This window comes from Myotis daubentonii, chromosome 18 (genome assembly GCF_963259705.1).
Source record: "Myotis daubentonii chromosome 18, mMyoDau2.1, whole genome shotgun sequence".
In the NCBI taxonomy this organism is placed as follows: domain Eukaryota; kingdom Metazoa; phylum Chordata; class Mammalia; order Chiroptera; family Vespertilionidae; genus Myotis; species Myotis daubentonii.
Window position 1 is genome coordinate 26,541,830 of NC_081857.1, and position 27,778 is coordinate 26,569,607.

General features: G+C 41.9%; 1 protein-coding gene across 8 annotated transcripts in view; it reads right to left on the reverse strand.

Annotated features, from left to right (window-relative positions):
* The window catches only part of DNM3 (dynamin 3), a 372,210-nt gene that overhangs the window by 285,768 nt on the left and 58,664 nt on the right, over nt 1-27,778 (reverse strand). For all 8 annotated transcript variants that reach the window (XM_059675119.1, XM_059675122.1, XM_059675121.1 and 5 more), the window contains exons 3-4: nt 8,043-8,192; nt 6,866-7,069 (exon numbers count right to left, since the gene is read on the reverse strand). In XM_059675119.1, the coding sequence (XP_059531102.1) occupies nt 6,866-7,069; nt 8,043-8,192 (354 nt within the window). The remainder of the gene's footprint in view (nt 1-6,865; nt 7,070-8,042; nt 8,193-27,778) is intronic.

Sequence of the window (27,778 nt, forward strand, 5' to 3'; positions counted from 1 at the left end):
TCCTTGCCTGCTCGCTTTTACGCCCAACAAACCGGTGATACTGTCAGCTCTACTTTCCAAGTGGACCTTGAATCTGACGCGTCTTCCCTCTGGTCCATTTCTCTCTGATTCCAAGCCACATCAACTCTCTCCCTGCGGGACCTCTTTGAAGGAAGAATCTAACTGCTCTCCCCATTCTATTCAGACCCCTCTTCAAGTCATTTCTTCTCACAGCAGGCAGCCGCTCCCATGAACACATAAATCGGATTGTCTCTCTCTACCCTCAAAACCCCCAAGTGGCTGCTCATCACGCTTTGAATAAGTACAGTGTCTGTTATGATGGCCTAGAAGACCCCACAGGCTCTGGCCTGCCTACCTCTCTGATGGCAGAACCTACTGGTACACCTCCCTCCCACCCACCAAGCTCCATCCTCTGTGGCCCCCTTGCTGTCCCTTAACATGTCAAGCCAGCTCCACTCCCGGTCCTTTTGTGCTTGCTGTCTCATCAGCCTGGAAGGCTCCACCTCCAGAAACTGACAGGGCCTGTCCCCCCAGTTTTCTGCTCAAATGCTGCTTCCACAGCCCTTCTGTCTAAAATAGCATTCCCAAGCACTCTCTCTTCCTGCATCCTGTTTTAATTTTCTGTCACTACCTGACATTACGCAAACCTGGCATCACAAAAATCAGTTATCTGTCATCCGTCTGTTTCCCTCGTTAGAATATGTGCTCCATGAGGCCAAGCATTTTGTTTTGTTCACCACTTCATGCGTGATGCTCAGAATGGCTCTTGCCATATAGTCCTTGCTCATTAACTATTTGTTGGGTAAATGCACAAGCAGCTAAAATGATCTTCTAAAATTAGTTAAAGCAATGTAGCCATGTTAAAAACTGACATATACAAGTGGAATCACATTAAACCAGTTGATAATTTTCACTGAGTGTTTTGCTTTTAGGAAATAATGAGGAAGTATTCACATGAGAATAGAACCATGAACTCTTCCCAATCGATTCTTTTTCCAGCATTTATAATATTTGCTCTAGAAATTCAGTCTTTACGTTTGTCAAGGGAGTCTGTTTCTTATACAGAGAAAAGATGCAGAGATATCCTAATAAATCTCTACCTCACAAAAAAATTACAAGGCAAAACCTAATTCAATGCAATTTTAACAATGTTTTGCCATGTTTCGTATCATAAAACTTCATCAAGCAACTTTCACTCCAATTTTATAAAATTCTAACATGTGTTCATGATTATTCCTGAATAAAGTGTTTAAAAAACAATTGGGATGAGAAAGCTGAATGATACAATAGCAAACTAGACCTACTGGGAGCAGAGGCATGTGGGCTCTTATCATGCTCCCGCTACTTACCATCCTTTAGACTGAAAGCAAGTTCCAGAACTTCTCTCAGTTCCTCTTACATAAAACTGGGCAATGCCACCTACTTAACAGAATAGTTGTGGTTATAACATCTTACACAGAGTGTTATTACACAACTCATTTCACTTGAATTAATACATGCTGTGAGCCAAATTATACCCCCTAAAATATTAAAATCTTCATCAAACAGATCCTCTGTCATATTTCTTTGGGGACTTCCATGACCTCACAGGCATGTGAGAAGACGCGATACAAACAAAGAGCTTATCTGTAACATTGGTGGAGAGTCACAAAAATAATCAGAAATGTGTACTGAGCATCTACCTTGTTTAGTGTCCCACTGAGCGGTCCGCATACAGAATTTACACTCCTGACCACACTTTGCCTCGCTCAAGAGATGCCTCCTAAATATTTGTTGAACAGCAAATTAATGAACTAGCTAACAAAGGCAGTGATTGAATTGTTGATGTATCTGAGTAGACATTCTAACTAGCAGAGGAAGTGTTCCTGAGAGGAATCAATGCAGTCTCCATGGTGAGACTGTGCTAAGAACCCTAGTCTGGCCCTTTGACCCTAAATCCATGAGCAGCAGCTGGCATAATGCCTTAAACACATCAAGCCAAGCTAAGGACAACCCTCCTTCCATCCAACCCCAACCTCAGCCCTGGCCCTGGCCCGGCCCCAATAAGGTCGTCTTTCACTCACAGTTGATCGAGCAACTCTCAGGTAAATCTGGAATCATTTCTATTTTTATGATACAGTATTAAAATATTCAAAATAATTCTATTATAATTCTAAGTGTTATCAAGCCTCATTAATTCATACTAGTGTAAGCAGCAGTTTGGATTACAGAAAGCTACTGACTGTTTTCACAGGTTTATTATCACTCTAAACTATGGACAACAAATAAAATAACAAAGTAGTGTCCTTTGAATCTTTCCAAGAGGAAAATAACTGCTAGCATTTGGTTAGCATTTGGAGTTAGAATTATCTTTATAGATACATTTATCTTATTTAATTGTCATAGCAACCTTTTGAGATAAGGTTTATTACAATTTCATTTCATTTTAGAAATGAGGTAATAAAGTTCAAAGAAGTTACCAAATAACTTGCCCAAGGATATGCTCTCAGGATGTGAAAGATCTACTTCCAAACCCTGTTGTCTTCCATCTACACCATTTAATACAGCAATTAATTGAGGAGTGATCTGATGCAGTGAGGAGAGCACTAGGTGAGAAGGGAGGAGCAAAGGCATGTTATCCAACACAGTGTGTTGCCCCCGCCAATCAATTCCCTCTCCCTAAAATAGGCTCTCACTCCAACCAAACTCACATTATTCTCCCGAAACTCAAACCAAAGTGTGTCAGAGCACTTTGAAAAGTCAAGACCTCTCTACAGGGAAAGATGCACGTAAAACTTTACATAATTCTGATGACTAGGAGCTTGACCTTTTAAACCGGATAGCCATTCCCCTGGAAGTTGTGCTAAAAATCCTCGTTTAGTCCATAAAAACATTTTTCACAAGTGATGCAACAGGTAAGGTTGAACTTTGTCTACCTACAAATCTGTGACATTCAACATAAACTGAGAGAGTAATTCATCATGAAACTTATTTTGATATATAGCACAGATCAATGTTTTCCAGAATGACAGTACTATTTATTTTGTAAAAGCTTTCATTTTGAATATCATTATGCAAATAACTGAATACTAATTTATCAACAGAAACTTCCTTTACAAGTATATACACAATGGGGCAAAAGTAGATTTACAGTTGTTCATCTGGAAATTAACACATTGTTTGCGGGTAGTTTTTATCACGCGCTAACAGGTGGCGTGGGCCATTTTTGCTAATTTTTTGCGCAAATGGCAACGTTCAGTAAAATTACGATAACTTTAGTTTACATATTTATACGTAACCCGCATTCTACCGCTAGTCTATAAAAAACGTATTAATACATGTCCCGCGCTCTACTACACTGGTAGAACGTATAAATACGTAAAACGTATAAATACGTTTCCCGCATACAATGTGTGAACACAATAATCCTAATAAAAGGGTAATATGCAAATTAACCATCACTCCATCACAAATATGGTGGTGCCTATAGCCACAAGATGGCAGCGCCCAGCCCTCTCAGACCTGCCGGAGTCCCCCAGTCCTGGGGAGGTGGCTGCTGAGAGTGGGCAGCGTGAGTGGCCTGGTGGAATGCTTGCTTTGTCGCCGCGGCAACGAGGCAAGTGTTCCACCCAGGCCACGGAGAGCCTCTGGGCAGCGGGCACGGAGCGGCCAGGCCCTGAAGAGAGCTACTGGTGCAGGGCTAGTAGTTAATAAATAATAACACAAAAATAAACTGTTTCATGTACTCACAACCGTAATCCTACATTTGCTCACCCTGCCCCCCATATTTAAATAAATCCAAGTCCTACTTAGGTAAAAATGGCCTTAATTTAGTACAAAGTAGCTACTGCCCAAAACAGACCACCTCTCGGAAAATTATGTAATTATGTACTTTGGTGAATCAGATTATAAGTCAGGCACCTGGAATAAACAATGGTTCTCTGTTATCTAAATGGTTCTCTGTTATCTCAAAACTTCAGGCAAGGGCAAAACTTCAGGAAAGACGGACATAAGTGCTGAGGACAGGCCCCTTGCATAGCCACCAAATTAATCATGAAGACCAACAGTGGCACAGATGTCATGACCAGATTTCCCTCATTATCCCAAATTCAAATGTCTGTTATATGACAACTAGGGGCCCGGTGCACGAAATTCGTGCACTGGGTGTGTGTGTGTGGGGGGAGTGTCCCTCAGCCCAGCCTGCCCCCTCTCACATACTGGGAGCCCTCAGGCGTTGACCCCCATCACCCTCCAATGGCAGGATCGGCCCCTTGCCCAGGCCTGACGCCTCTGACAGAGGCATCAGGCCTGGGCAGGGGACCCTCATTTCCCCCCATCACTGGTTCTGCCCCCAGCCCAGGCCTGATGCCTCTGGCCCAGGCATCAGGCCTGGGCAGGGGACCCCCAGACCCCTCCAATTGCTGGCTCTGCCCCTTGCCCAGGCCTGATGTCTCAGCCAGAGGCGTAGACCCCCATCACCCTCCGATCGCCTGATCGGCCCCTTGCCCAGGCCTGACGCCTCCGCCAGAGGTGTCAGGCTTGGACAGGGGACCCCCATCTCCCCCTGATCACTGGCTCTGGCCCCCGCCCAGGCCTGAGGCCTCTGGCCCAGGAATCATGCCTGGGCAGGGGACCCCCATCTCCCTCTGATCGCTGGCTCCACCCCCCGCCCAAGCCTGACGCCTCTGACCCAGGCTTCAGGCCTGGGCAAGGGGACCATCATATCCCCCCAATCCCCGGCTCCGCCCCCTACCCAGGCCTGATGCCTCAGCCAGAGAATTTGACCCTCATCACCCTCCGATCACCAATCACCGGATCGGCCCCTTGACCAGGCCTGAGGCCTCCGGCAGAGGTGTCAGGCCTGGGCAGGGGACCCCCAGCTCCCCGCGGTTGCAGGCTCCGCCCCTGCCCAGGCCTAATGCCTCTGGCTGAGGCGTCCGGCTCGGGCAGCGGGGACCCGCAGCTGCAGCGGCCCCTCGATCGGGGGCTCCGCTTTAGGCCCAGGCAAGGGACCCCTAGCTCCCGGGACTGCCAGCTTCGACCGTGCCCAGCTCCGATCACTGGCTCCACCCCTACTTCCTGCTATCACTGGCCAGGGCGGCAAAGGCGCCTGATTCTCCGATCATGGCTGGGGGGCAGGGCAAAGGCGGCCCCAGGGCCGCCTTTGCCCTGCCCCCCAGCTCTTAGCTTCCCCCTGGGTTTCCGATCACTGTCAGTGGCAGGGGGCTTCTTCCTGCTTTCCCTTTCGCCTCCCTGCATTGTTCCTACATATGCAAATTAACCGCCATCTTGTTGGCAGTTAACTGCCAATCATAGTTGACAGTTAATTTGCATATAGCCCTGATTAGCCAATGAAAAGGGTATCGTCGTACGCCAATTACCATTTTTCTCTTTTATTAGTGTAGATTTCCTGATTATTAAAGTTACTTAAGATCAGAATGGGGAATAATGCAATGGGATAATAAATGGTGGAATAAGAACCTCTAAGAAAGCCATTCCTCCATAAAAGCAATAAGAACATTGGCAAAAATTGTCAAAATTAACTTTTTCAGAACTCTGGAAATTAATCAAAGGCTTACAACAAACTGAAAGGTATTTATCCAACAAAAATGACTGAATCTCAGTGAGAATAGTGAGATTTGTGGTGTTTGAATTTTCCCTTTTCCCATTCCTGTCTCGTCAGCTCTGCAGTAGCCTTGAAAACCCCACCATCACAGTAAAATCTAGTGGCTGGCCACTCACCCTCTTGTAAAGTCAATGACTCCCATTCATGCCCACACAGAGCTTCCCTCAGCTTTTTAGTGCTCTGCTCTTATATCTGAATGAGCAGCAAAAGATCGCCAATCACTTGAGAGAGGTCTCTGAGATCAAAGACAATGACCAAAACAACTGACAGGAGGAAATGGACTCAGAAACGTTGTAGATTATAAAAGGAAATCTCAAAATGTTCTCATTAAAACCTTTAGAGAGGACACTGCACGAGAAACCAAGAGCTGAATGAATAGAAAACAATAAAAATAACATTTACACAATAGGAAAATGCTGTTGCAACTTATTAAGTGAAATCAGAAATGAAAAATTTATTAGAAAAGCTGAAGATAAAGTTGTCTGAATCCTGCAGAATGCTGAACAAAAGGATGAGGAAGCAGATGATTAAAAAAAAAAAATGGGGATTGATCCAGGAGTTCTAACATGCTAATGATAAGGAGAAGAGAGAAAATGGGGGTGATTAAAGATCAGAGAAGAAATCCTAGAATAACAGACAATGCATCTCCATATTAAGCAGACACATCACTGATGCACTTCCATAGTTAGTTTAAACAGACACACAGGAAGGCCCATCACCAGGGTCTCTGCAGATAAACTGTTATTACTCAGCTCAGAGGAAGAAAAGAAATCAGATCATCAGCATAAATAAGGGACTTTTCTGGATTCTGAAATGCCAATAACAGATAAACCCCTGCTTTATAATATATATTTATGTCAAGTAATTATAAGTTAAACATCTTCCATGCATTAAGAGAGCTTCCTGTTTTAAAGAAATAAAAAACAGATTTTTTTATTGGGAGTAATTATTCAGGTAATGCTTACAATAACCAAGGGGACTGTCTAAATTCTGTCCCAGGAGTTTATTTTATTGACTTTTAAAATAAGTAGTGCTTGAAGATTAGAAATGTCTATTTTCTTAGATCTCAGTTAATATTACATTTATTTGCATAGGTTTAGACTTTATTCCCCAGTTATTTCTCTTTCAACATCCTAAATACAAAAGCTCTAACAATATTAATAATGGCAGATTTAGTGAATAATGAATTCAAGTTTTGAGAATTGGTATTACCTTATATTTTCAATGAATTCCCTTTCATTCTTAGGGCCACACACTCACCTTGAGGGTCGACATCTTTCGCCAGCTTCAATGCGTCTGAGTTTGCAAGGTCGGTGTTGGCCGGGGTGACGGCCAGAATCAGACAGTTTTCCCGCGTGATGAACTGCATGATCATTTCCCTGATCTGATGCTCAATATCCACTGGCTGGTCTCCCACGGGCACCTTAGTAATCCCAGGCAGGTCGATCAAGGTGAGATTTAACACTGTGCAGATAGGAAAGAGAGTCTTACGTGTACCCTCCGTGCTAAAAGACATCAACTATGCAGAATTACCTGTCATTTTCGTGGAAATAAAAGCTCAGCTTTGTAGATGGTGCATCCAAATAACCCCAACTCAGGTGTGTGAATAAAAAGCAAATAATAGGAAATGGCTTTGCAAGTTTTCACTGTTTTTATGATATGATTGTGCTGTTCCAAATGGTCATTTTCACATAATTTGAACGGCCCTGACTTGCTTGTCTGTTTTCTTGGAGAGCTGTCATATCCATAACTAAGGGGTTATAAGTAAAAGCTGGCAATACATCCAGACACTGTCTGCCAGTCTCATGCCGTACACTGCCTCCAATGGTGTCAAGTTCTCAGGGTAAGATTTGTCCTTCCCTTCAAAAGCGTCAGGTTGTTATTTACAGAGGGTTAGCCACTTAGCCTATTAGAAAGCTGTTAGCCATTCATGGTGCCATGAGATTACTGTGGGGGCTACCCAGCTGGTCTCATGGAGCAGCATTCCAGAGAGTGGGCAACGACCCCTGACTCGGTGACTCCAGCCCCAACCTGGCTCTTGTTCTCTGCACAGAGAGTGTTGACACCAAGTCTTCTTGGGACATTGCAATTGAGCTCACTTCATTCAGGCTCCATTTGAAAAGCAACAGAACTGGAGAGAAAATTACAGATTAAAATCTACCCCACTAAAAATTTAGTCTAAATAGAGGCTATTCCACATCCCACACCATGAGTTGGTTGCTTAAGTTGTAAGTTACTGCTGATAGTCTGGAGAGCAAATCGCAGTTGATTGCTAAGGAAGAGAATAAAGAGAAGACACAGGGCTGCAAGAAAATCTAATAGGGAAGACTCAACCATAGTACCAGGCACTGCTAAGATATTTGCAAGTTAATGCGTGTTAATTAATGCCATAAATTTTTTTGAGGACAAGAATTTGGAGTTGTGTTACTTTACTTACCGTGTGGGGAATACACTCGTAAGTTAATGGGTATGGACGAAATGCCCTTATTCATTCCCGTCACTCGGTCTGTCTCTGCTTCAATCTCATGGCGAACTTCATCAAAATCTGTAAACTTTTTTCCTTTGCAATGTAGAAATTCAGCATATTCTACAAAAAGACAAATTAACAAAACCTAAAATCATCTACTCTTGCAATAATTGTAAGGAAACTATGTTTTTTCATTACAAGTCACAGTCCTCAATATTGTCTCTTCGACCATCAAAACGAGAGAACACAGGGGTTACAAACAAGCACAGATAACACTGTAGACATATTAAACACAGCACAAATGCCAAGGATGCTAAACTTGCTAATGTTCAGACAAGCAATTAAATACTATAAGCAGGCTTTAAACCTTCTAGCTTGTGAAATAATTTAAAGAGAATTTGCGTCCCAGAAATGACAAAACAAACAGCAGCATCTGATTGTCAAAGAAATTAGATAGAGGGCGCACACAAAGCCCATCTTCTAACCCTATTCGCACATCCTTTTCCAATGTCACCACTTCATTATGATGGGATGCTAAGTTATATAAACGCAGCTTCAGAAGGCAAAAAGATTTAAAAACAAAATGTGCTTAATTCTTTAAAAAGAAAAATATGTGGAATAATTTAGCTTTACAACATACTATTCAAAATACCACACCAATTTCTGTACATTTTTTTTTTTTAATCCTCACCGAGGATATTTCTTCCCTTGCTTTTCAGAGAGAGTGGAAAGGAGGGAAGGGAGAGGAGAGAAACAGAGGAGAGAGAGAAACATCAATGTGAGAGAGACACATCCATTGGTTGCCTCCACATGTGCCCCAACCGGGGCCAGAGATTGAATCTGCAACCCAGGTATGTGCCATTGACCAGAAATCAAATCCATGACCATTCAGTGTACAGGTTGACGCTCTAACCACTGAGTACATCAGCCAGGGCCCAACTTCTGTGTTTTTAAAAGATATTTTCTCAAAGGAAAAAAAAAAAAGAGTATTACATCAAAGAAAATAGTTACCTACAACCTAAAAGAAATACCTTATCTGGAGAAAAAACTCTAAAATAACTATCCAATAAGCAGAAAATTTGTTTTTAAATTTCAGTAGCATTCTGCCAACTGCTGTACCATCAATTGCTATACCTGCTTTCCTAGGTAACAGGTACGTGATAAACAACACAACTCAAAAAAGAAGCTGATACTAGTGAGCGCCCCTAAAAATATTATTATAATTTCTTACAAGGGAACAAGTCTTAACAAATACATTAATTTCTCTAATACTTAGCTAAAGAATTGCTCCACTAAGTCTGCTGCGGGCCCGGAGGCCAGCTGAGAGGAGCATTCGTAGTCTTTCTCCTCATGACTATGTAACCTTGCAGCTGCTCTGGCAAGGCCAATAGGCAAACAACTATGAGATGTGATCCCCTGTCTTCAAGTAGCTGAGCATCAGCTTAGGAGCTAAAGGTTATTGCAGTGCTCAAAACACAACAACAACAAACAAACAAGCGGAGTATGAACTGAGTGTTGAGGAGTAGGGAGGGTTTCCGTGTGTGCCCACAGAAAGCCAGGAATCAGAGAATCTTAATAACCTCAGCAAATCCCTGGTCGGTATCATCCAGCCTCTGCTGGAACCCACACTGATGAGGACCTGAGACTATGATCTATTTGGAAAACACCTTCATTGGAAAATGCTTTTAACGTTGGCATGAAATCTGCTTTCATATCATATTCCATTGGTCCAACTTTTGCCCCCTGGATCTACTCAAAGTCTTCCTCCAGACTAACCTGAGCATGGGCACACAGGGCCCATCTTCCCCGACCTCTCTTGTCATGACCTTCACCTGCTGGTCTGATCAGTGCTGCTCTGGCCTCCTGGTGGCAACATGCATTGCCCAGCCCCACCCAGCTGCTCCCGGCCGACCGGAAAGGTCACAGGCTCCAGAAGTGGACTGATGAATTTCCACTTTAACTTACCAAGCATTGTAATGACCCAACTGTCCCAAAATTTGACTGGCAGCCTGAGACTGTAATAAATTTCTGTCTCTCCTGTCAGTGGGCATGGGCATGAATGTGTCTACCTTCCTTTTCTCCATATCATTATATGTGCATTTTCTGGAAAATGGCACACCGAGACTCTGAAAGCTCACTGCCCAATGGTGAGAACATACTCAACACCAAAGCCTTCAATGGGCTTCGGAAGGCTGGTCTTAAGAAGTTACTGCATTATTTGGCAACCTCTCTCACATGTCTACCCTCATAGGTGCTGTTTTTATTACAATATAAATTCTCAGAGAGAGCCTGTATTTACCCACTCAATGACTAGGCCAGTACCATGTGAACGCAAGTGGTTAAGATAAGCAGAAGATAACATAATAGGAAAAGAGGAACAAAAGATGCCAAATCCCTGAAAACAAAAATTAATAAGTAAAAATAAGTCATAAATAATTTAGAAGAAATGTAAATGTACTTTCTAGGTTAATATATTCTGTGGGAAATGCACACTTGAGGATTTAGGACGATCATAAGTACCACTTTCACAGGATTAATAAGCTTCTGAATGATTCTGTGACACAAATGCGGTCTTCTCTGGTTGCCACTAGATGGCGCCTACTTGCTTTCTCTGTAGGAAACGCATGCCCTTCTAGAATGTTGTAAAATCAATGCAATTTCCAGGTTGTATTTAAATTCATTCCTGGACTCCCAAAAATGTTTTTGTTTGGGGATTGAGAAATTTACAATTGTGCAGGACTATCTCAAACCTCTGGGTCTTTTTAAGGAAAGGATCCCACAGCTAGATTTAGGGATGCTTGTATGATTCAACTAATATTTATCGAGTTCCTACTTGCTAGGCAGGCACTGTTTTAGAAACCAGGGATGTAGCCTCATGAAGTTTAAATCCCAATGGTGAGAAACAATAAACAATGTGTGTGCACGCCAGGCCATAAGTGCAATGGAGAAGACTGAACAGTAAGGGGGGTACTAAATGCTGGGGAAAAGGGTTACTTTGTTATATGCTTTGGTTGAGGAAGGCTTCTCTGATATGAGGACATTCAAGCCAACACTCATGAAAGGAGGGAGTAAGCCATGCCTTATAGAAGAGCATCCCGGAAATGCCTGAAGCAGACCTGCACTTGGCTTGTTGCAGGAACAGCAAGGAGGCCCTGCCCGAAGCACAGAGCACACAGAGGAGGAGGTGTGAGATGAGATCCAATCAGACAAATTGAAGGGTTTGGGGTAAAGAGAAAAGATGTGGCCCAGGTTTTAAATCAGTACCTGTGGCTGATGCATTGAGAACAGACGATGTGGAGCAAAAGAGGAAGCTGACTTTTGGAATAATGGAGGTGAGAGAGATGATGGGGCTCGGACCAGTGTAGCAGCAGTGAGAGTGGTGAGTCATGGTTAAATTCTAATGTATTTGGAAGGAAAAACCCACAGGAGTCACTGACGGATTAAAGGTGTAGTGTGGGAGAAAGAGAAGAGGATAACTTCAAGAAGTGTGACCTCAGCAAGGGGAAGAACTTTTGAAACAGAAATGACTAAAAGGAAGAGGTTGAAGGGATGGGGGTTGGGGATCAAGAGTCCAGTTGAGGGCCTGAGATGCCCTTATACACCCACCCAGTGGAGAAAAGGGCTGCTGGTAATGGCTAGGATTACACAGCTGTGCGAGACACCATGCTCATTCACAGCCATCTGCTAGGTGTGTTTATTCTGAAAATTTCCCAGGAGATGGCAGTCGAGTGCTTGAGGAAAGGAGCAGCTTTTTCTAATGAGCACCAAAAACATGCCTTCAGAGCTGGATATGTGAGTGTCTTTCAGAGAAGCCTAAGCTAGAGACGTATATTTGGAATTCATTAGAGTCCAGCGAGAGGATGAGATCACTGAGAGAGTGAGATGGGGAAGAGGTAAGAGTTCTGGGCCCTGGGCTTTCCAATGTTCAGAGGTGAGGAGCTGAAGAGTGAGCAGAAGTCAACCAGACAGAAGCAAACCAAGAGAGAGAAGTGGCCCAAAGCCAAGAGGTCGTTTCATGAAGGAAGACCTTCCACTCCATCAAATGCAGCCAACATGTCAGGTCAGAGAGAACTAAGACCAGACCATGGAATTGGGAGACTTGGGGGTCCTTCAGGAGATTGACAAGAGCAGTGACAGTGGAGTTATGGATGACAGCCTGTTAAGAGAGAATGGGAGGAGAGGGAGTGGAGACTGATTATAGACAATTCTTGAAACTCTTTCAAGGAGTTTTGTTGTAAAGGAGAGGACAGCAGTGGGAGGGCAGCTGTGCCTTTCCCAGAGACCTTGTCATGGGCATCTCTTCCATCTGGCTGTTCCCGAGTTGTATCCTTTCCAAGTAAACCAGTAACCTGGTAAGCAACATTTCTCTGAGTTCCATGAGACACTCCAGCAAATTAATTAAACCCGAGAAGAAGGTCATGGGAACCTCTGATTGACAGCCAGTGAGTCAGAAGTACAGATGACCAACTGGGCTGGCACTGGGCACCCTGAGTGGGAAAGGGGTCAACTGGAATCTCCAATCTGTAGCCAGTCTGTCAGAAGCCTGGCCTTGGGACTGGTGACTGAAATCAGAGTGACGGGGGACAGGGTAGTCTTATAGGACTGAGCCCTCAAGGGGTTGAGGGCTCAGAATTGAGCTGAATTGCAGGACACTCGGCTGGTGGTGAATGGCTTATTGTGGGGACCCCAGCCCCTACCACAGTGAAATTGGGCCCCAGAACCTAAAGAGGCTGGAGCCACAAAATCCATTTTCAATGGATCCCAAAGAGCCTCCTGGGAAATGATTTATCCTTCAGAACAGGCTGAACAAGCTGGTCAACAGCTAGACGTTTCAAGAGATGATAAATGTGTGTGCCCTGAGACATTTACACGATGGTAAAGTGGTATGTCTGAAGGCCTAACAAACCTCACCTGTGGTTCTCAGATACGCTCTTCCTCAGAGGAAGGCACAGTTTCTGGTGGCACAGCTCTCCTGGTGTGTCCTCCTTGTTCCACTAATCCTGAATGTTCAGTTACTGGGCACATGAAATTATCTCTCTAAAACAACACCAGGCTTCCGCCCAGGATCAATCTGATGGTGATTAAATTTCTTAGGCACAAGTTCCTGTAAAGCAGTGGTTCTCAACTTTCTGGCCCTTTAAATACAGTTCCTCATGTTGTGACCCAACCATAAAATTATTTTCGTTGCTACTTCATAACTGTAATGTTGCTACTGTTATGAATCGTCATGTAAATATCTGATATGCAGGATGGTCTTAGGGGACCCCTGTGAAAGGGTCGTTCGACCGCCAAAGGAGTTGCGACCCACAGGTTAAGAACCACTGATGCAAAGGATGAAGGCTATGTGTGCATAAGCACTGAAAGCCTGATACCGCATCCATGAAATTATAGTGTGAGTCACCATAACCTGTCTTGCTGAAATTCATGTATGTATTCAGTTTCATGAAATGAGACTCCTGGTTTTAAAAATCTTTCCTGGTTCCCCCCCTGTTAAAAATAACCTATCTTTTACAGAGGCAGAGCTGCCTCAAACAGATTGTCAAACTGCAGCGGGAAGGCCGGGGAGGGTTGGGGGGCAGGAGGTAGTGGGGTAAGAGATCAACTAAAGGACTTGTATGCATGCATATAAGCATAACCAATGGACAGAAGACACTGGGTGATAGGGGAGGCTAGGGGACTGTCTAGGGCGGGGGGATAAAATGGATACATATGTAATACCCTTTGTAATACTTTAAGCAATAAAAAAAAAAAATAACCTATCTTTGAAATACATTTTTATATCAAAGAATGATTTTGGGCGGGGGAGGGTATTAGAAATTCAGAGCTATCACTCTATTTTTATTTCCCCATAAAACACTGTCATTTCCATGGGTCAGGAAAAACAAATTATACGGGGTTAAACAACTGACAAATTGTTTGGGGGAAGGAAGATACAGTTAGTTTATGCCTGGGCAGCGTTCCAATCATCTGTGAAAAGCACAGCATGACCATTTAAATATTTAAGAATTTAAATATTTCCAATATGCCTCTTCCATGGAAAAAACAAAACAAAATATGCATATGTTTCAATTAATCAAGGTTAAGCAGAAAGGAATTAACATGGAGCACATGCATAAACCTCTTGTCAATTTTTATTCTAAGAACTGGGGTCCCCGATACATTTGCTGGAGTCTTATTTCTGAATTGTTTTAATAGCAGAATTCTGTGAGCAAAGGGCTCCAATGAAAATGGAGCACAGAGCCACACGAACAGGGAGCAGTTTCCATGCAGCAAGCTCATTGGCTGTAAAGAGCATCTAGATATGACTATCCTGAAAATGGACTTCCTCACAGGCAGAGCCTACCTTTGACCCAACTGGGTTTCCCTGGTGCCTATCCTATTGAGAGTAAAGAACATCTATGGCCCTAGCCGGTTTGGCTCAGCAGCTAGAGCGTCGGCCTGCGAACTGAAAGGTCCCAGGTTCGATTCCGGTCAGGGCACATGCCCGGGTTGTGGGCTCGATCCCCAGTGGGGGACTTGCAGGAGGCAGCCGATCCACCATGATTCTCTCTCATCATGGATGTTTCTCTCTCTCTCTCTCTCTCTCTCTCTCTCTCTCTCTCTTCCTCTCTGAAATCAATAAAGATATATTCTTTTAAAAAAACACACAACAAATGTATATTTTAAAAAAAGAGAACATCTATGGATTTCTCTGTTCTTTAAAGCAGTCCACATTAACATCATTGAGCAATGCCAGTGTGAAGAAGAAAAAAAATACTTCCAGGGAGCCTTCGAGTCATTCCAAACTGAAGGCAAGGTCCTAGAACTGAGGTTGAATAGACTCAGATACGGAGCAGAACTCAACTGTGCCACTCAGGGAAACAGAAAAAGCGAGGACATCTAAAGAAGCACTGAGTTAACCTGAGGGAGGAAGTCCAGCCGTGGGCGAAAGGGAGAGGTCTCGGGGGAGGGTGAAGAACAATGGGGTGGAGTGGGGTGGGCGGAAGGAGAGCCAAGATCTCATAGCAGACAAAAGGCAAGTGCCAGGAAGACACTGGAGACCAGGGTTCAGGATCAGGCCTCTGGGACTTCCCAGGCACAGTAGGAGATCAAAACAGAACTCCAGACCCAAGTGAGCCATCTGGTACCAGGCAGAAAACCAAGATGCGAACTCAGTCATGGAATGGAAGGAAGGCAGAGCTGTTTTCATAGCATGCCAAGCCAAAGCCACTCAGAGGGGCCTTGGGGTGAAGAGAGATTAGATCAATTCTGCCCGGATGGTCACTGCTCAGCCATGGCCTTCACCATTTTCTTGCTTAAGATCTGGGCTGGTTCTAAAGGCTGGGTGAGGCTGTGCCCACATGTGACTGGGGTGGTGCTGACCCCTGAGCCCAAGGCCAGCATTTGACAGAATATAAGTCTAGAGCAGTGGTTCTCAACCTTCCTAATGCCACGACCCTTTAATACAGTTCCTCATGTTGTGATGACCCCCAACCGTAAAATTATTTTCGTTGCTACTTCATAACTATAATTTTGCTACTGTTATGAATCGTAATGTAAATATCTGATATGCTATATGTGTTTTCTGATGGTCGCGACCCACAGGTTGAGAAACGCTGGTCTAGAGGTTAGTGCAGGAGCTATCACTGCGAGAGTCGTGGGAGCCTAGGTTGTAACCGAAGCCACGGTGCAGAAGGGAGTATCTAAGGGGGAATATGAAATGGTCCAGAAAAGAGCCTTGGGTTGATGCAAATATTAAAGTCCAGGTAAAGGATAATGCACTAGCAAAAGTGACAGAGAGGCCAAGGAGAGAGAGGGAAAACCAGGTGTGTTTGGCATCATGGAAGCTAAAAGAATAGAGGGAGACAGAAATCAATAGTGTTAAAAAAAGCTACAGAAAGGGTGAGGTAAGTACTGACAAATAGCTGTTGGAATTTATAGAAATTGAGTATGCATTCATTTCCTGTATTCTTAATGTTCTGTACATAATTTCAATATTTCTTGTGGTTGCAATGACTTTTGCTATAGATTACTTTGTTCTCTTAAAAATTGTTTTATCTTTTTTATGCTTTTTTTTTCTTGTCTCTTCCCTTGCTATCAGGGTGATAGTCACTTCTTGCTGTTGGCAGTGCATTTGTTTGTAAGCCGTATTCCCATTCTAACTTGTAGCTTTACATTTTACTCTAGACTGAAAAGTCCAATCACCCAGGGTGTGTGTCTGAGTCTAAAACAGAACTGGAAAGGCCACAACCCTGCAACACATGAGCTTTAGATCACAGACTTGGTAATATTAATGTTGGCTGCCCAAGCCTCCTTGTGCTTCCTCCTGATAACCAGCTAAGCTTAGAAACTGAAAGTAAAAAGGAAGATTTTGAATAACTGAGTTATTGCAATATTATTTAAGAGTAACTAAATGTACAAATTCAGAAACAGCCAAAATTCAATATCACATCTTGTTTTAATAAGACAAAACATGATTTGCCAAGTAAAAACCCCAAGTCAATGAAAGTGAAATGACTAGACTGTCATGAGAATTCAAGTAATCAGATTTCAATCCAAAAAAATATGAAAGTCTAAGATTTGCAAAATGAAAATACTACGTCCCAATAGAATCTTATACATAAGGAATGAAGCTTATAAATGAGATTTAAGTAGTAATCATATCAGAACTACAAGTATATAAATATGTAAACAAAAACAGTCTCAAAAAAGCATCAGAGCTACCATATGCATGGCTGGATACATTATAATATCCTACCTGATTGACCAAAGAGAATTTTTCTATCAGTATGCACTTTATGTACAAGTTGTCAGAGGAAAACATTTTAACAAGAACTTAGTGTATTTGGTAAACTCACATATCTTCATGACAGCGTGCTGAAGGTCACTATCAAATGGAAACAGAGCCAATCATAACATGTGTAAGTGATAAAAAATATGAATAGTTCATTTTTTTGCATATACATATTAAATTTTTCCAATAACATTTGTTGAAAATACTACCCTTTCTCCACTAAACTGCTTTTTCTACATTATTAAAAATCAGCTGTCTACATCTGTGGTCCATTTTTTAACTCTATGTTATCCCATTGTCCTATTGGTCTAATTTTGTACCAATGCCCCACTATCTTGATTATTTTAACTTTATAATAAGGGTTAAAATCAGGTAGTATTCATTCACCAACTTTGGTGTTATTTCTTTTAAGTTGTTTTGGCTATTCTCGGTGCTTTGTGCTTCCTGAGAATGTTAGAATCAGCTTGTCAAGTTCTTCAACATAATTCCATGTTTGAATCTTTATCTACAGCACTCTTTGCAATGTTACTTGGAAAAGGTGTCCTCCCCTGGCCCAACTTTGCACATATACACATATGCATGTGTGTACAGCACATTTCGCTAAAAGCATAGGCATTTTCCCATGAATGCCTACTCTGATAAATGCATTAAACGTTAACAAAATATAGATTTTTATAACTAGAGGTACATCTCCACTAAACTCTGTTTCATTAGAGCAATCACATCAGTGTTGTTGGTAGCATACAAAAATGTTTATGGGCCAAGCACCATCTTACTAGTTGGTATAGTCAGTATGGTATAGCTTTGTAATGAGGACACAAATGTTTGCAACAGAAGTCTGAACAAGTGAAAATAAAGATTTTTATCTTGACTACGTGAAAATTCTTGAGCATGATATTCACACTTGGTTGCATAAAATTAAAATGCAAAGTAACTCCCTCTGATAAGATGCCTTTGCTTCATAAATTACAAAAATTACCCTATGTCTCAGACAATGGTCAATTCAACCAATTCTTTAAAACTTTTCAAAAAAGGAGGGGGGGGGTGAAAGAAAAACTAAAAAATTGTTCCTAATGAAACTCAATTAATAGAGCAGGTCAATTAGTACAAATTTGCAATATTTTAAGGTCCTCCTTAAGTGATTTTTGTGTTTAACCCTAAGGGATTCTTATAAGAACATTCAACACTGTACAAAACCCACTGTACTATGTGGTGTGTTTAAATGATACTAACAAATATGTACCTATAAAAAAATAATAGTAAAGTTCTGATCTGAAACTCAGTACTGTGGTTTTTCAACTCAATTTGTATGTAAAGTAATGCTTAGCTACAATAGTCACCAATTATCTCAATAGGAACCTAATTAATAGAAAACTCTCTCAAGGAGACTTCCTTTAAAAGGGGCTCAAACATCGAGGTAATCAATTACTTTTGCAAAATAGAAAAAATTACAGGAGTTGGAAAAAGGGCAATCAGTGAAAAATACACATGATATAAATAAACTGCCTTGCATGAAAAACAAGCATACTCATTTTGGAGCGACCTTGAACATGAATCTACAACATGGACCACAATGAAAACTGCAATCTCCATAACAATGGATTAACTACTTGATCGTCCCAACGTCATTTTACTAAAAGATGATCTGAAAATATGCTCTATTGCTTGATAACCCCTTTTGGTAACACAACGTTAGAACAGCTTGTCTGAAATCCTTCCTCTTCGAACCAGGAAGTCTCTATAATCACCCCTAAAAGTAAACGGTGTCTCTTCCATAGGTTGCTGTGAGCATGGCTGTACGCTTCTTTCACCAAAGTTCTCCCAGTGACTAGTTACACAGGCCCCGCAAATTTGTATTATGTCAAAGAGTAAATGAATGGAAGCATTTAACACATAGTAAACCCTTAATTTTAAAAATAGTCCAAAGAAAATTTAACTAAATATGGAACAGCTGATTCAGATAGCAGAGGTCTTCATTTCTGAGAAGTTAAGCTGCCTGGGGTCACACAGCTAGAAGGTGGCAGTCCAGGATTTATTAAATCCAGACAGTCTGGCTCTGGAGGATAATCTGTGGATCAGCCCACACGGACTGCTTCTCACAATCTCTCCCCTCCTCGGAGATTCCAACTCTCAGCTTTTCACAACTTCTTTTTTGTCCACAGGTCCTTCTTTCCACCTGCCACCCCCTCTATGTGGGCATCTCTCCACGTCCAGGAACCACATGTGCTACTCTCTCTGCCATGGTCCGTGGTCTATGGGGCTCTGGAACCTTTCCCCATAAAAATGTACAAAGTTATGTATACACAGAATTTTCAGTAGGATTTCAGGCTATTCATAGATAACTCTGCTCTACCCTCCTCCTGACTAGAATATGTGCATACTGCCTCCTGCAAACACTCAATAAATAGTCTGTATCATTATCATGAGCATAATCAGTGCCTATCAAAATATTACCTAACAAGGCCCTACTCCAGTATCATTTCCACTAAATACTTTCTTTGCTCACCCCCACTGTAAGGAATGCTTTTTTTCCTCTGGATTTCTTAGGGTCCTGTGAATATACTATCCATTTGATTTTACAGGTAGAAAGAACCTTAAAGACTCTCTATCCAAAATGACATGTTTAAGACTATTCATATAACATGTATTACACTTCCACAGCATAGTAACTGTTTATATAGGGTGTCCCAAAATTCACGCAAGAAGTAATTTTGATAGAAAACACAGGTTTATAATTAAAAATTGTAAATTTTGTATTGATTCATAAAGTATACAGTATAGGGTTATTTATGGAATAGCACATCGGGTAAATGGCCTCCACAGCTTTGCTGGCACATACGCAAAGCCGTGGTCTTCATTGGTCTTCATTGTCCCTGCTCCTGGGCCATCATTGGTACTTGGTAATGCTTATCAAATTGAAGGGATTGAAATCAAAGAGCAGCAGATATTAGAATCTGATTCAATAAACCACTTAAATTAGGCTTTTATTTTTCGTTGTTGTTGTTGTTGTTGTTAATGCTCACGCAAAATTCAAATCTTGCGTGAATTTTGGGACACTCTATACATCTTGTCTCCAATGCTTAGATGCAGGCACTGTCTCTTCTACATCTTTGCTTTAACATCCCATAGGGATTCAGGAATAATTAAACGAATAAATGGGTGAATGAATGGATAATTCCAAATAAAAGCTGAACCATTATTCACTATTTTTCAAGGACTCATGAGGCTTTAAATGTGTCTTTCGGTATTTTAGAACATCCAGTATTTTTTTCCTCATTCGGTATGAATCAACACTACGGAGAAAAATCTTTCCCTGCACAGACAGAAGATCAGGGTCTTTCCATGAGCCTCTCCGCTCCCGGTCTAACCTGCTATAGATATTAGCTATAAGATGCTCGAGAGTGTGTTATTGCTCTCTGGGCTTCATTTTAGTAAGATATTTAATACCACAAAAATTACATTTTCAGTCTCCCAAAAGCTGTTCTGACTTCTGTGCTAAGGTTTTCGATTTCCTTGGTGAGCCAGCCTTCAATTACGCATCGTGCTTCTAAGGTTACAGAACTGAGACTGTTTTCCATACTGCAATATGATATATCCTTTCAACTGGGAGTTGAATTTTCTGGCAATACAGAAATCTACTACTTATTAAGGAACTGCTTACTCTAGGGGACACAAAGTGTTAACTGTGATTCACAATCTCGAAGAACTTATCCAAGTTGGAAAGAGAAGACAAACTTGTGAAAATGAAGCAAAAGATTTCAATAAGATGCCATAATAGAAATCAGCATCATGAACAACTGGCCAATGAAAGGAGTGCTTCGGTCCTTTTGGATTTAGCGAAGAGAGGGATCTTTTAGGCTGGGAAAATCTATAAGGGATTTATGGAAGGAGTTGAATCTGAGCTAGACATAGGAAGGTAAGTGGAATTGGGGAAAAGCCAAGAAGAGAAAAGAGAATATTTAAAACTACAAACAAATGATAACAAAACCACCCAAGTGGAAAAGCAAAAGGGAACTGGGGATAAACCAGCTGGGCAAAAAGCAAACATCCAATTAAAAAATATATTTGTAGAGTGACTGAATGAAAGAATAAAGCATTTACGGAAGAGTGTCAGAGATTAAATGTGCCCTCTTTGTGGGTAAAAGCTAATGAAGATGTTGCACATACAGCATTTGGCACTGGTCCTTCCATGCTCAGAATAATGTATGCTTGCCCTAGCCATTTGGCTCAGTGGATAGAGTGTCGGCCTGGGGACTGAAGGGTCCCTGGTTCGATTCTGGTCAAGGGTACATGCCGAGTTGTAGTCACCCCAAAAATAAACTGGAAGGTAATTACACAACTTCCCCAAAATGTTTTCATTTATCACATTTAAAATAGAGTTTGAATCCAAAATTTTATTTTCTACACATATTCTTAGAACATATCAGTTGTATAAGTCAGGATATAAATTAACACACATTAACTCCTGTTAATACCCACAATATCCTGGAAAGTGGGTGTTATTATCCCAGCTAAACTGTAACTTCTCTGTGCCTCAGTTTCCTCCTAAATAAAATTACAATAATAATAATATCCCATAGAGCTAACAAAATCAACATTTACCAAAAGTTAACCTTAAATTTTTTTACTGTATATGAGTTCATCTTTATTATTCTTTAGTAATTCCAAGTATGTTACTGGATCCCTTTTAAAAAATATTTCAAGACATAGTGGATTTTTTGTATTTTAGAGTAGTCCATCTATACTGTGAACATAGAAGTAGGCTGCAAATGAAAGAACTATATAAACTAAATGAGAAAAAGTACTCATTTTTATCTGTTTCAGCATAAGTCTGTGGCTATGCCCAGTTGCAAGCCCTAAAGCCATATGGACTTGTATAGCTAGTAATTTTTGATACTTCCTTTCTGAAAATGTCTTGACTCCATTCTGAATCCTTCCCATCAATGCCAGGTGAGGGAAGCTCTTGTCACCCCTCACCTGGACACCTTATGCCCTGGCCTCTCCCTATTTGATCTAACTTCCCCTTGTCTTCACAGCAACCCACTCAACACGTATATATGGTTGTGGTTATTGTTGTGGTTGTGATCGCAGCTTTATCATTTCATTGGCCACATTGTGCTTTTTAAGTATCTGACTCCCCTTCAGGTATGTGGGTTCCTACAGGTCTAAGACTATCTCATATTCACCTCTGATTCCTCTATATCTGCCCCAGAGCCTGAAACATACGATGCATCCAGCATATATTGGGAGAGAGGGAATGAGTTCTTTTATAATTGTTTTGTGTAACTAGGAAAGTTAGCATCTTTATTTATTTGTTTGTTTGTTTTACATACATGTGTGGGTACTTGTGCATTTTTTAACTGATTTCAGAGAGAGGAAGGGAGAGGGAGTGAGAGAGAGAAATATCAATGATTAGAGAGAATCACTGATTGGCTGCCTCTTGCACACCCCCTATCAGGGAACAAGCCCACAACCTGGGCATGTGCCCTGACCAGGAATCGAACTGCAACCTCCTATTTCATAGGTTGATGCTCAACCACTGAGTCACACTGGCCGGGCTAGCATCTTACTTTAGAAAATTACATTATTTGTGAAATGATCAGACTTATTATGTCTTATAAATGGAAATTTGTCAAATTTTCTAAAGTACAGCTGTGCATAGCTTCTATGCCATTAAGTAGTTCATTAACCAACGCATTCATGCAGACAGCATTTTTATGGTAACTGCTCCCCTGGCGAAGAGATAACACTTACCCAGCAACTCCCTGATTCATAAGAGAGCAAGAGCTAAGAGCCCACCCATCTGGAACTAAAGGATGAAGGTTGCCATTACATGGTAATGCTGCCCATATAAGAACTTCAAAAATTTGTTAACATGCTGAGCCAGGTGTTTTAAAAAGAGATTATCAGTTTAAGCTGTTTTAACAGAACTTCTCTACCTTCAAATTGTGGCGACATTGTATTAGTGAGCTAGATGTCCCTAATTAAAACAGAACTGCTCAGCATCAGATCACTATAATTCACTAATTCTCTGCTGAGAACATATTTTTAGCTATCTCAGGAAAAATTGCATAACAAAATGTTGCCCCAGTTCCCTCAATTCTACTTATCCTACTTGAAATGCCACAATAAGAAAATGTTTTCATTAAAAATCATCCATTTTCAGTGGCTGGTGTGGTTCAGTGGTTGAGCATTGACCTATGAACCAGGAGGTCACGGTTACATTCTTGGTCAGAGCACATGCCCAGGTTATGGGCTCGATGCCCAATAGGGGGCGTGCAGGAGGCAGCCAATCAATGATTCTCTTTCATCATTGATGTTTCTATCTCTCTCTCTCTCCCTTTCCTTCCCTCTGAAATCAATAAAAATATATATTTAAAAAATCATCCAGTTTCCAGTGATGTTTTCAATTGCTGTGATTTAGAACTTTCTGGATTCGTCCCCGAGAGCTAAACTTCCCCTTGTAGGAATGAATAAGCATGCTAGCTGAAATGGAAGGTGATCACATATAAAATTCCACTGCCGCCAAAAGGAATTGCAGTTCAACTGCAAGAATACTAAGCAGCAAAATAATTTAAGAACATCAGGGCTGACAGTCGCTTTGCTATCTTAAGACAATTTCATTTTCCACGTTTGTCACCAAGGAATAACACTAGGCACCTAGAAATCAAAGAAGGTTAAGAAATGTGTGAGGGAGAATGAGATCCTTTTGCTACTTCAGAAGGTCCCAGACCCTGCTCTGACAGGCCCTGTCCCCACCCCCTCACTGGGACATAAGATGTAAGTTCATGGCAACCACAGAGGAGAAACAGTAAACAAGTCAGAAAAGAGAATCAGGACCCCAAATTATCTCAACAGGCTGGAATCATCAGTGAAATTTCACAAAAGAAATTTACTATCATAATAAATATAAAGTCCTGCTCTTACATCAATAAGTAGAAGATCCAGGCGAAGTACAGAAAAAGAAGAAAAAAGAGTTGGCAATTATAGTGGACTGCAAGGTCAATATCAACCAATCATAAAATACCCCTGCCCCCAAAGTTATGTGACCTAAGACCGCATTCATTGCAAGCCCATGTCTAAAACAGGAGAGGCAGCCGGCCCTCTGAGCTACCGCCGGCAGAGCCCACAGGTTCTGCGATCAGCTTTCCTGACAAACTGAAGCACATGGAAAAGGATAACGTCCACAGCAGTGAGGAAACTCAACCCACACCCCCACTTTCCTAAAGAAAATTAAAACAGAGGCCTAATAGAGATTCGGTGCTTTTTATTCTGGAGGGATTTAATTTAAAGCCAGAAAGCATCATTCTGGCTATTAGCATGCCTCTAGTTAAACTTAAGGAAAAGGAGGAAGCAGAAAGGTACTGTGAATAAAAATAAAGAATTGAAAACTGGGTATACTGAGTGCTTCCCTAAGTTCATATCTTTTTAAAGCTCAGGTAACTGGTATCGTTGAAAGCGCAAGATCATTTGCCTAAACTTTCAAAACCAGAAATAATCATCATGATCGAAAGTATAAATATGGCATTTAATTACAAAGAGGGAAAAATAACAGCCAAGTTTGTGATCCGTAGATAACTGCAAATATCGCATTCAGCTAGCATATGATGTTTGAAAGAAATGTGTCTTCCAGAACTATGAAGCCATCATTTTGGATATCTGCACCTAATACAAACTAAAGAAGACACTGAGGCCATCTCTTAAATGGCAATTTTTATCTGGTGGGAATCTGAATGTGTTAAAGCTCTGAATCCCTTCTCTCCAAAAAAGAACTATTATATAAATGTCTACCGTAATCAGCCATTTCTTACCAAAAGCCATAAAAACTACCTCTCTGAGGCAGAGAATAAAACAAAATAAAAAGGAAAGTGCATTATTCATGTGTTGGCAGTAAAATCAGTGCTGTTAATGAGAACAAATGGAAATTATGGCCCCTTAAAAGAAAAGCATCATAATTTGGAAATGTAGAGATGTAGCCCTCCTCTAGGTGTAGAAACTCTTTTGTGCTCTAAGGCAGCAACTGAGTAAGTTCCTTGATGATTCACATTACAAAATAACTCTCTTCAAAATAGCCAGTGAATTTTCTGGTCTATCCATTTAAGCTCATGCACAGAATTTCATATCATTAGTTTTTATGGGATACAAACTGCCACTGTATTTTCACCCACTAAAGTTTATACTGGATAGGATCTCACAAGGCCCCAATGTCAGCATGTGGTGGGGGATGGACAGCGACCCACTCATTCATTTAAACAAGGGGTTACCATTTTACAGGAGCTACATGCAGGTGCTGGGCACGAAGCATAGCGGCCTCTGCCCTCAGGAAGCTCACTGATGACTAGATGAGACAGTCAGCTAAACACCAGGTCATGGGACAATGTGATGGGTGTTATTAGAGAAGTCTGTGCCATGTGACATGGGACGGAAGGAAAGGCACAAGCAATTGAGGGAAGGTGGACGCTGGAGAAGGCTTGCAGAAGGGGTGGCCTCTGAGCTGAAGCCCTTTTCACAAGAGAACTCAAGTGTGTCGGAAAGAGCGGATGACAGAAGGAATTCCAGAGAGAGACACGGCCTGAGACATGCAGGCTCACTGTTGACTGATTAACCCAAAAGGGAATGAGACTGGGAAGGCTGGACCACACTCCGAAGGCTCTGGGGATAAACATGAATACCTCAGCAACCCTAAATAATTGATTTGTGCCTTAGGTAAAACGATTGCCCACTGCCCTTGAGCTTGCATTGCGGTAAGCCCTCTAGACAGGATTCTTTAAATGTTTTCTTAACATATGGGATCACCCTGCTCAGAAATCTACAATGGCTTTCTGTCTGTAACCACAAAATTCCAAACTCCCTGCTAAGTCGCCAATGTTCTCGCTAAGATTGCAGCCTCAAGTCTTAGTCACCTTGGACCACGTCCGCCTCATCAATATATATCCCACCCTCAAGACCTAACTTTACCAGTAACTCTGTCTCTCCACCTACAAACCACCCAGCCTGCCCTCTATTCACCTGAAGTACATCAGCTCAGGGCTACCACTGTACCTCGTCTAACTACTCAAACCCACTTGGATCTCTCCTTCCCCTGAACTCCTTCTCGACCACCCAGCTTATCACTGAATGGTCAGTTCTGCTGTGTCTCCCCAGTACAGAAGCCACGGGTCTTACCCAACCATATGCCCTCTAGGCCTTGCAAATACTGGGCGCAACGTACAAGAACTAAGTAGTGATGTATCAAATAAACAAATGGTTCCAGTTGACATTGGGAGCAGAGAACACATTTTTAATCTCTTTAAAATATGAAAATCATTTTTAATAACAATACATGATGTCAGATGGGGACTAGATTTATCGCAGTGATCACTTTTTAAGCTATATATATGTCTAATCCCAGAGTTATACACCTAAAGCTAATATAATACTGTACGTCAAGGGTATTTTAAAAATAAAAAATTTTTAAAGTATGAACACCTTGATTCTTGAATACTAACTTTAGAGGATGTCCAGTTTTTACTTATTTGAATGTTACCTGTCGAGTTAGGCATCGCTATACGATAGAGCGTGACATATGGGGAAGAAGAGTTCTTTCTGAGGAAAGAACACACAATCTGGCGATGAAACGCAGAGGCTCTGGGAAGCCACTGCCTAGGGAATCCGTGCCAGCCTGTAGTACTATGCTTAAGGACATCATATTTCAAAGAAGAGAACCCAAGGCCAAGTATGCTCTGCACTGGCCAAGGTCACACGATAAATCAGCAGTACCATTCAGTTACACCGAGTTTTGCTACCTAAGCAGAAAGTCTGCCTCTTCAGAAATCTGAGTATTCAAAAACAAATTCAAACTCAGGCACACATTATTAGCACACGGCAGGAACAGAAAGGCAAGCAGACGACAAAGGAGGCTTTTAGAATGCAAAGCACCGCACGTAAAATAGTTCAAGGTTTGGTCGCTATTATACTGGACCAGTTGATAACCAAGTAGGCACCATGTCCTACATTCATCAAAAGAAGCAGAGATAAGAGACTTGTAATACTTTCCTGCCTTGAGATCAAATGGGAGGTTTTTCAGAATGGCCGTCATGTTTTAAGTAACAGAACAGGCTAGAACAGCAATCACCAGGATCATCACAACCAATAAAGAACCACCAAGTCTTGTTCTTATTTGAACTAAAGACTCAGCAAATAGGAGTCTACTCCAGTGTACAGTATCTTAAAGAGGATTTAACTTTGGGACAGTGTGTATGTGACTAGTCACATCGTGTTTATTACGGAACAGCTTTGGGAAATAGAAGGCGCAGAAACCAAGGCGTGAGCAGGGTGCGAAGGCACACCCCCCTGCCCCCCAACCCCCCAACCCCCCAAATAAGCAACAGTCTCTGTATGTGACTGGGCCACAACTGCAGAGCCATTGGGTAGATGGGCATAATTTTCTGCTAGAAATAGTATGTGTCCATCTACCCAATGGCTCTGCAGTTGTGGCCCAGTCACATACAGATAGATTTATAGAAAGAGATTTATTAGGAGGGATCAGCTCACGGGGTCATGGAGGCTCAGACGTCCCGTTTGCAAGCAGTTCTCAGTGGTTGTACCATTTTACACCAGACACCACTGGTAGGTGACAGCCCAGTTCCTCCACGTCCCGTCAGCACTCTGCAGCGCCAGTCTTCCTCCTTTCAGACACTCTCGGGGCTGCATGACGCTATCTTCCTCTGTTATTGGTTTCCAAATGCTTATCCGCCACCCCTCTTTCTGCCTACACTGACAGCTCCACTCTGCACCCCGCCCTTGGTAAACTACGGACCCTCGTCCCTGGATGGAGAACCCATGCCTAACGTTTCGACTCCCACATTCAGGTAAAACTAGACTAAGTGTTGGTAGGACGATGTGCTTCTATCACTGGTACAATTAGCAATATCTTACATACTTAAAATGTAGT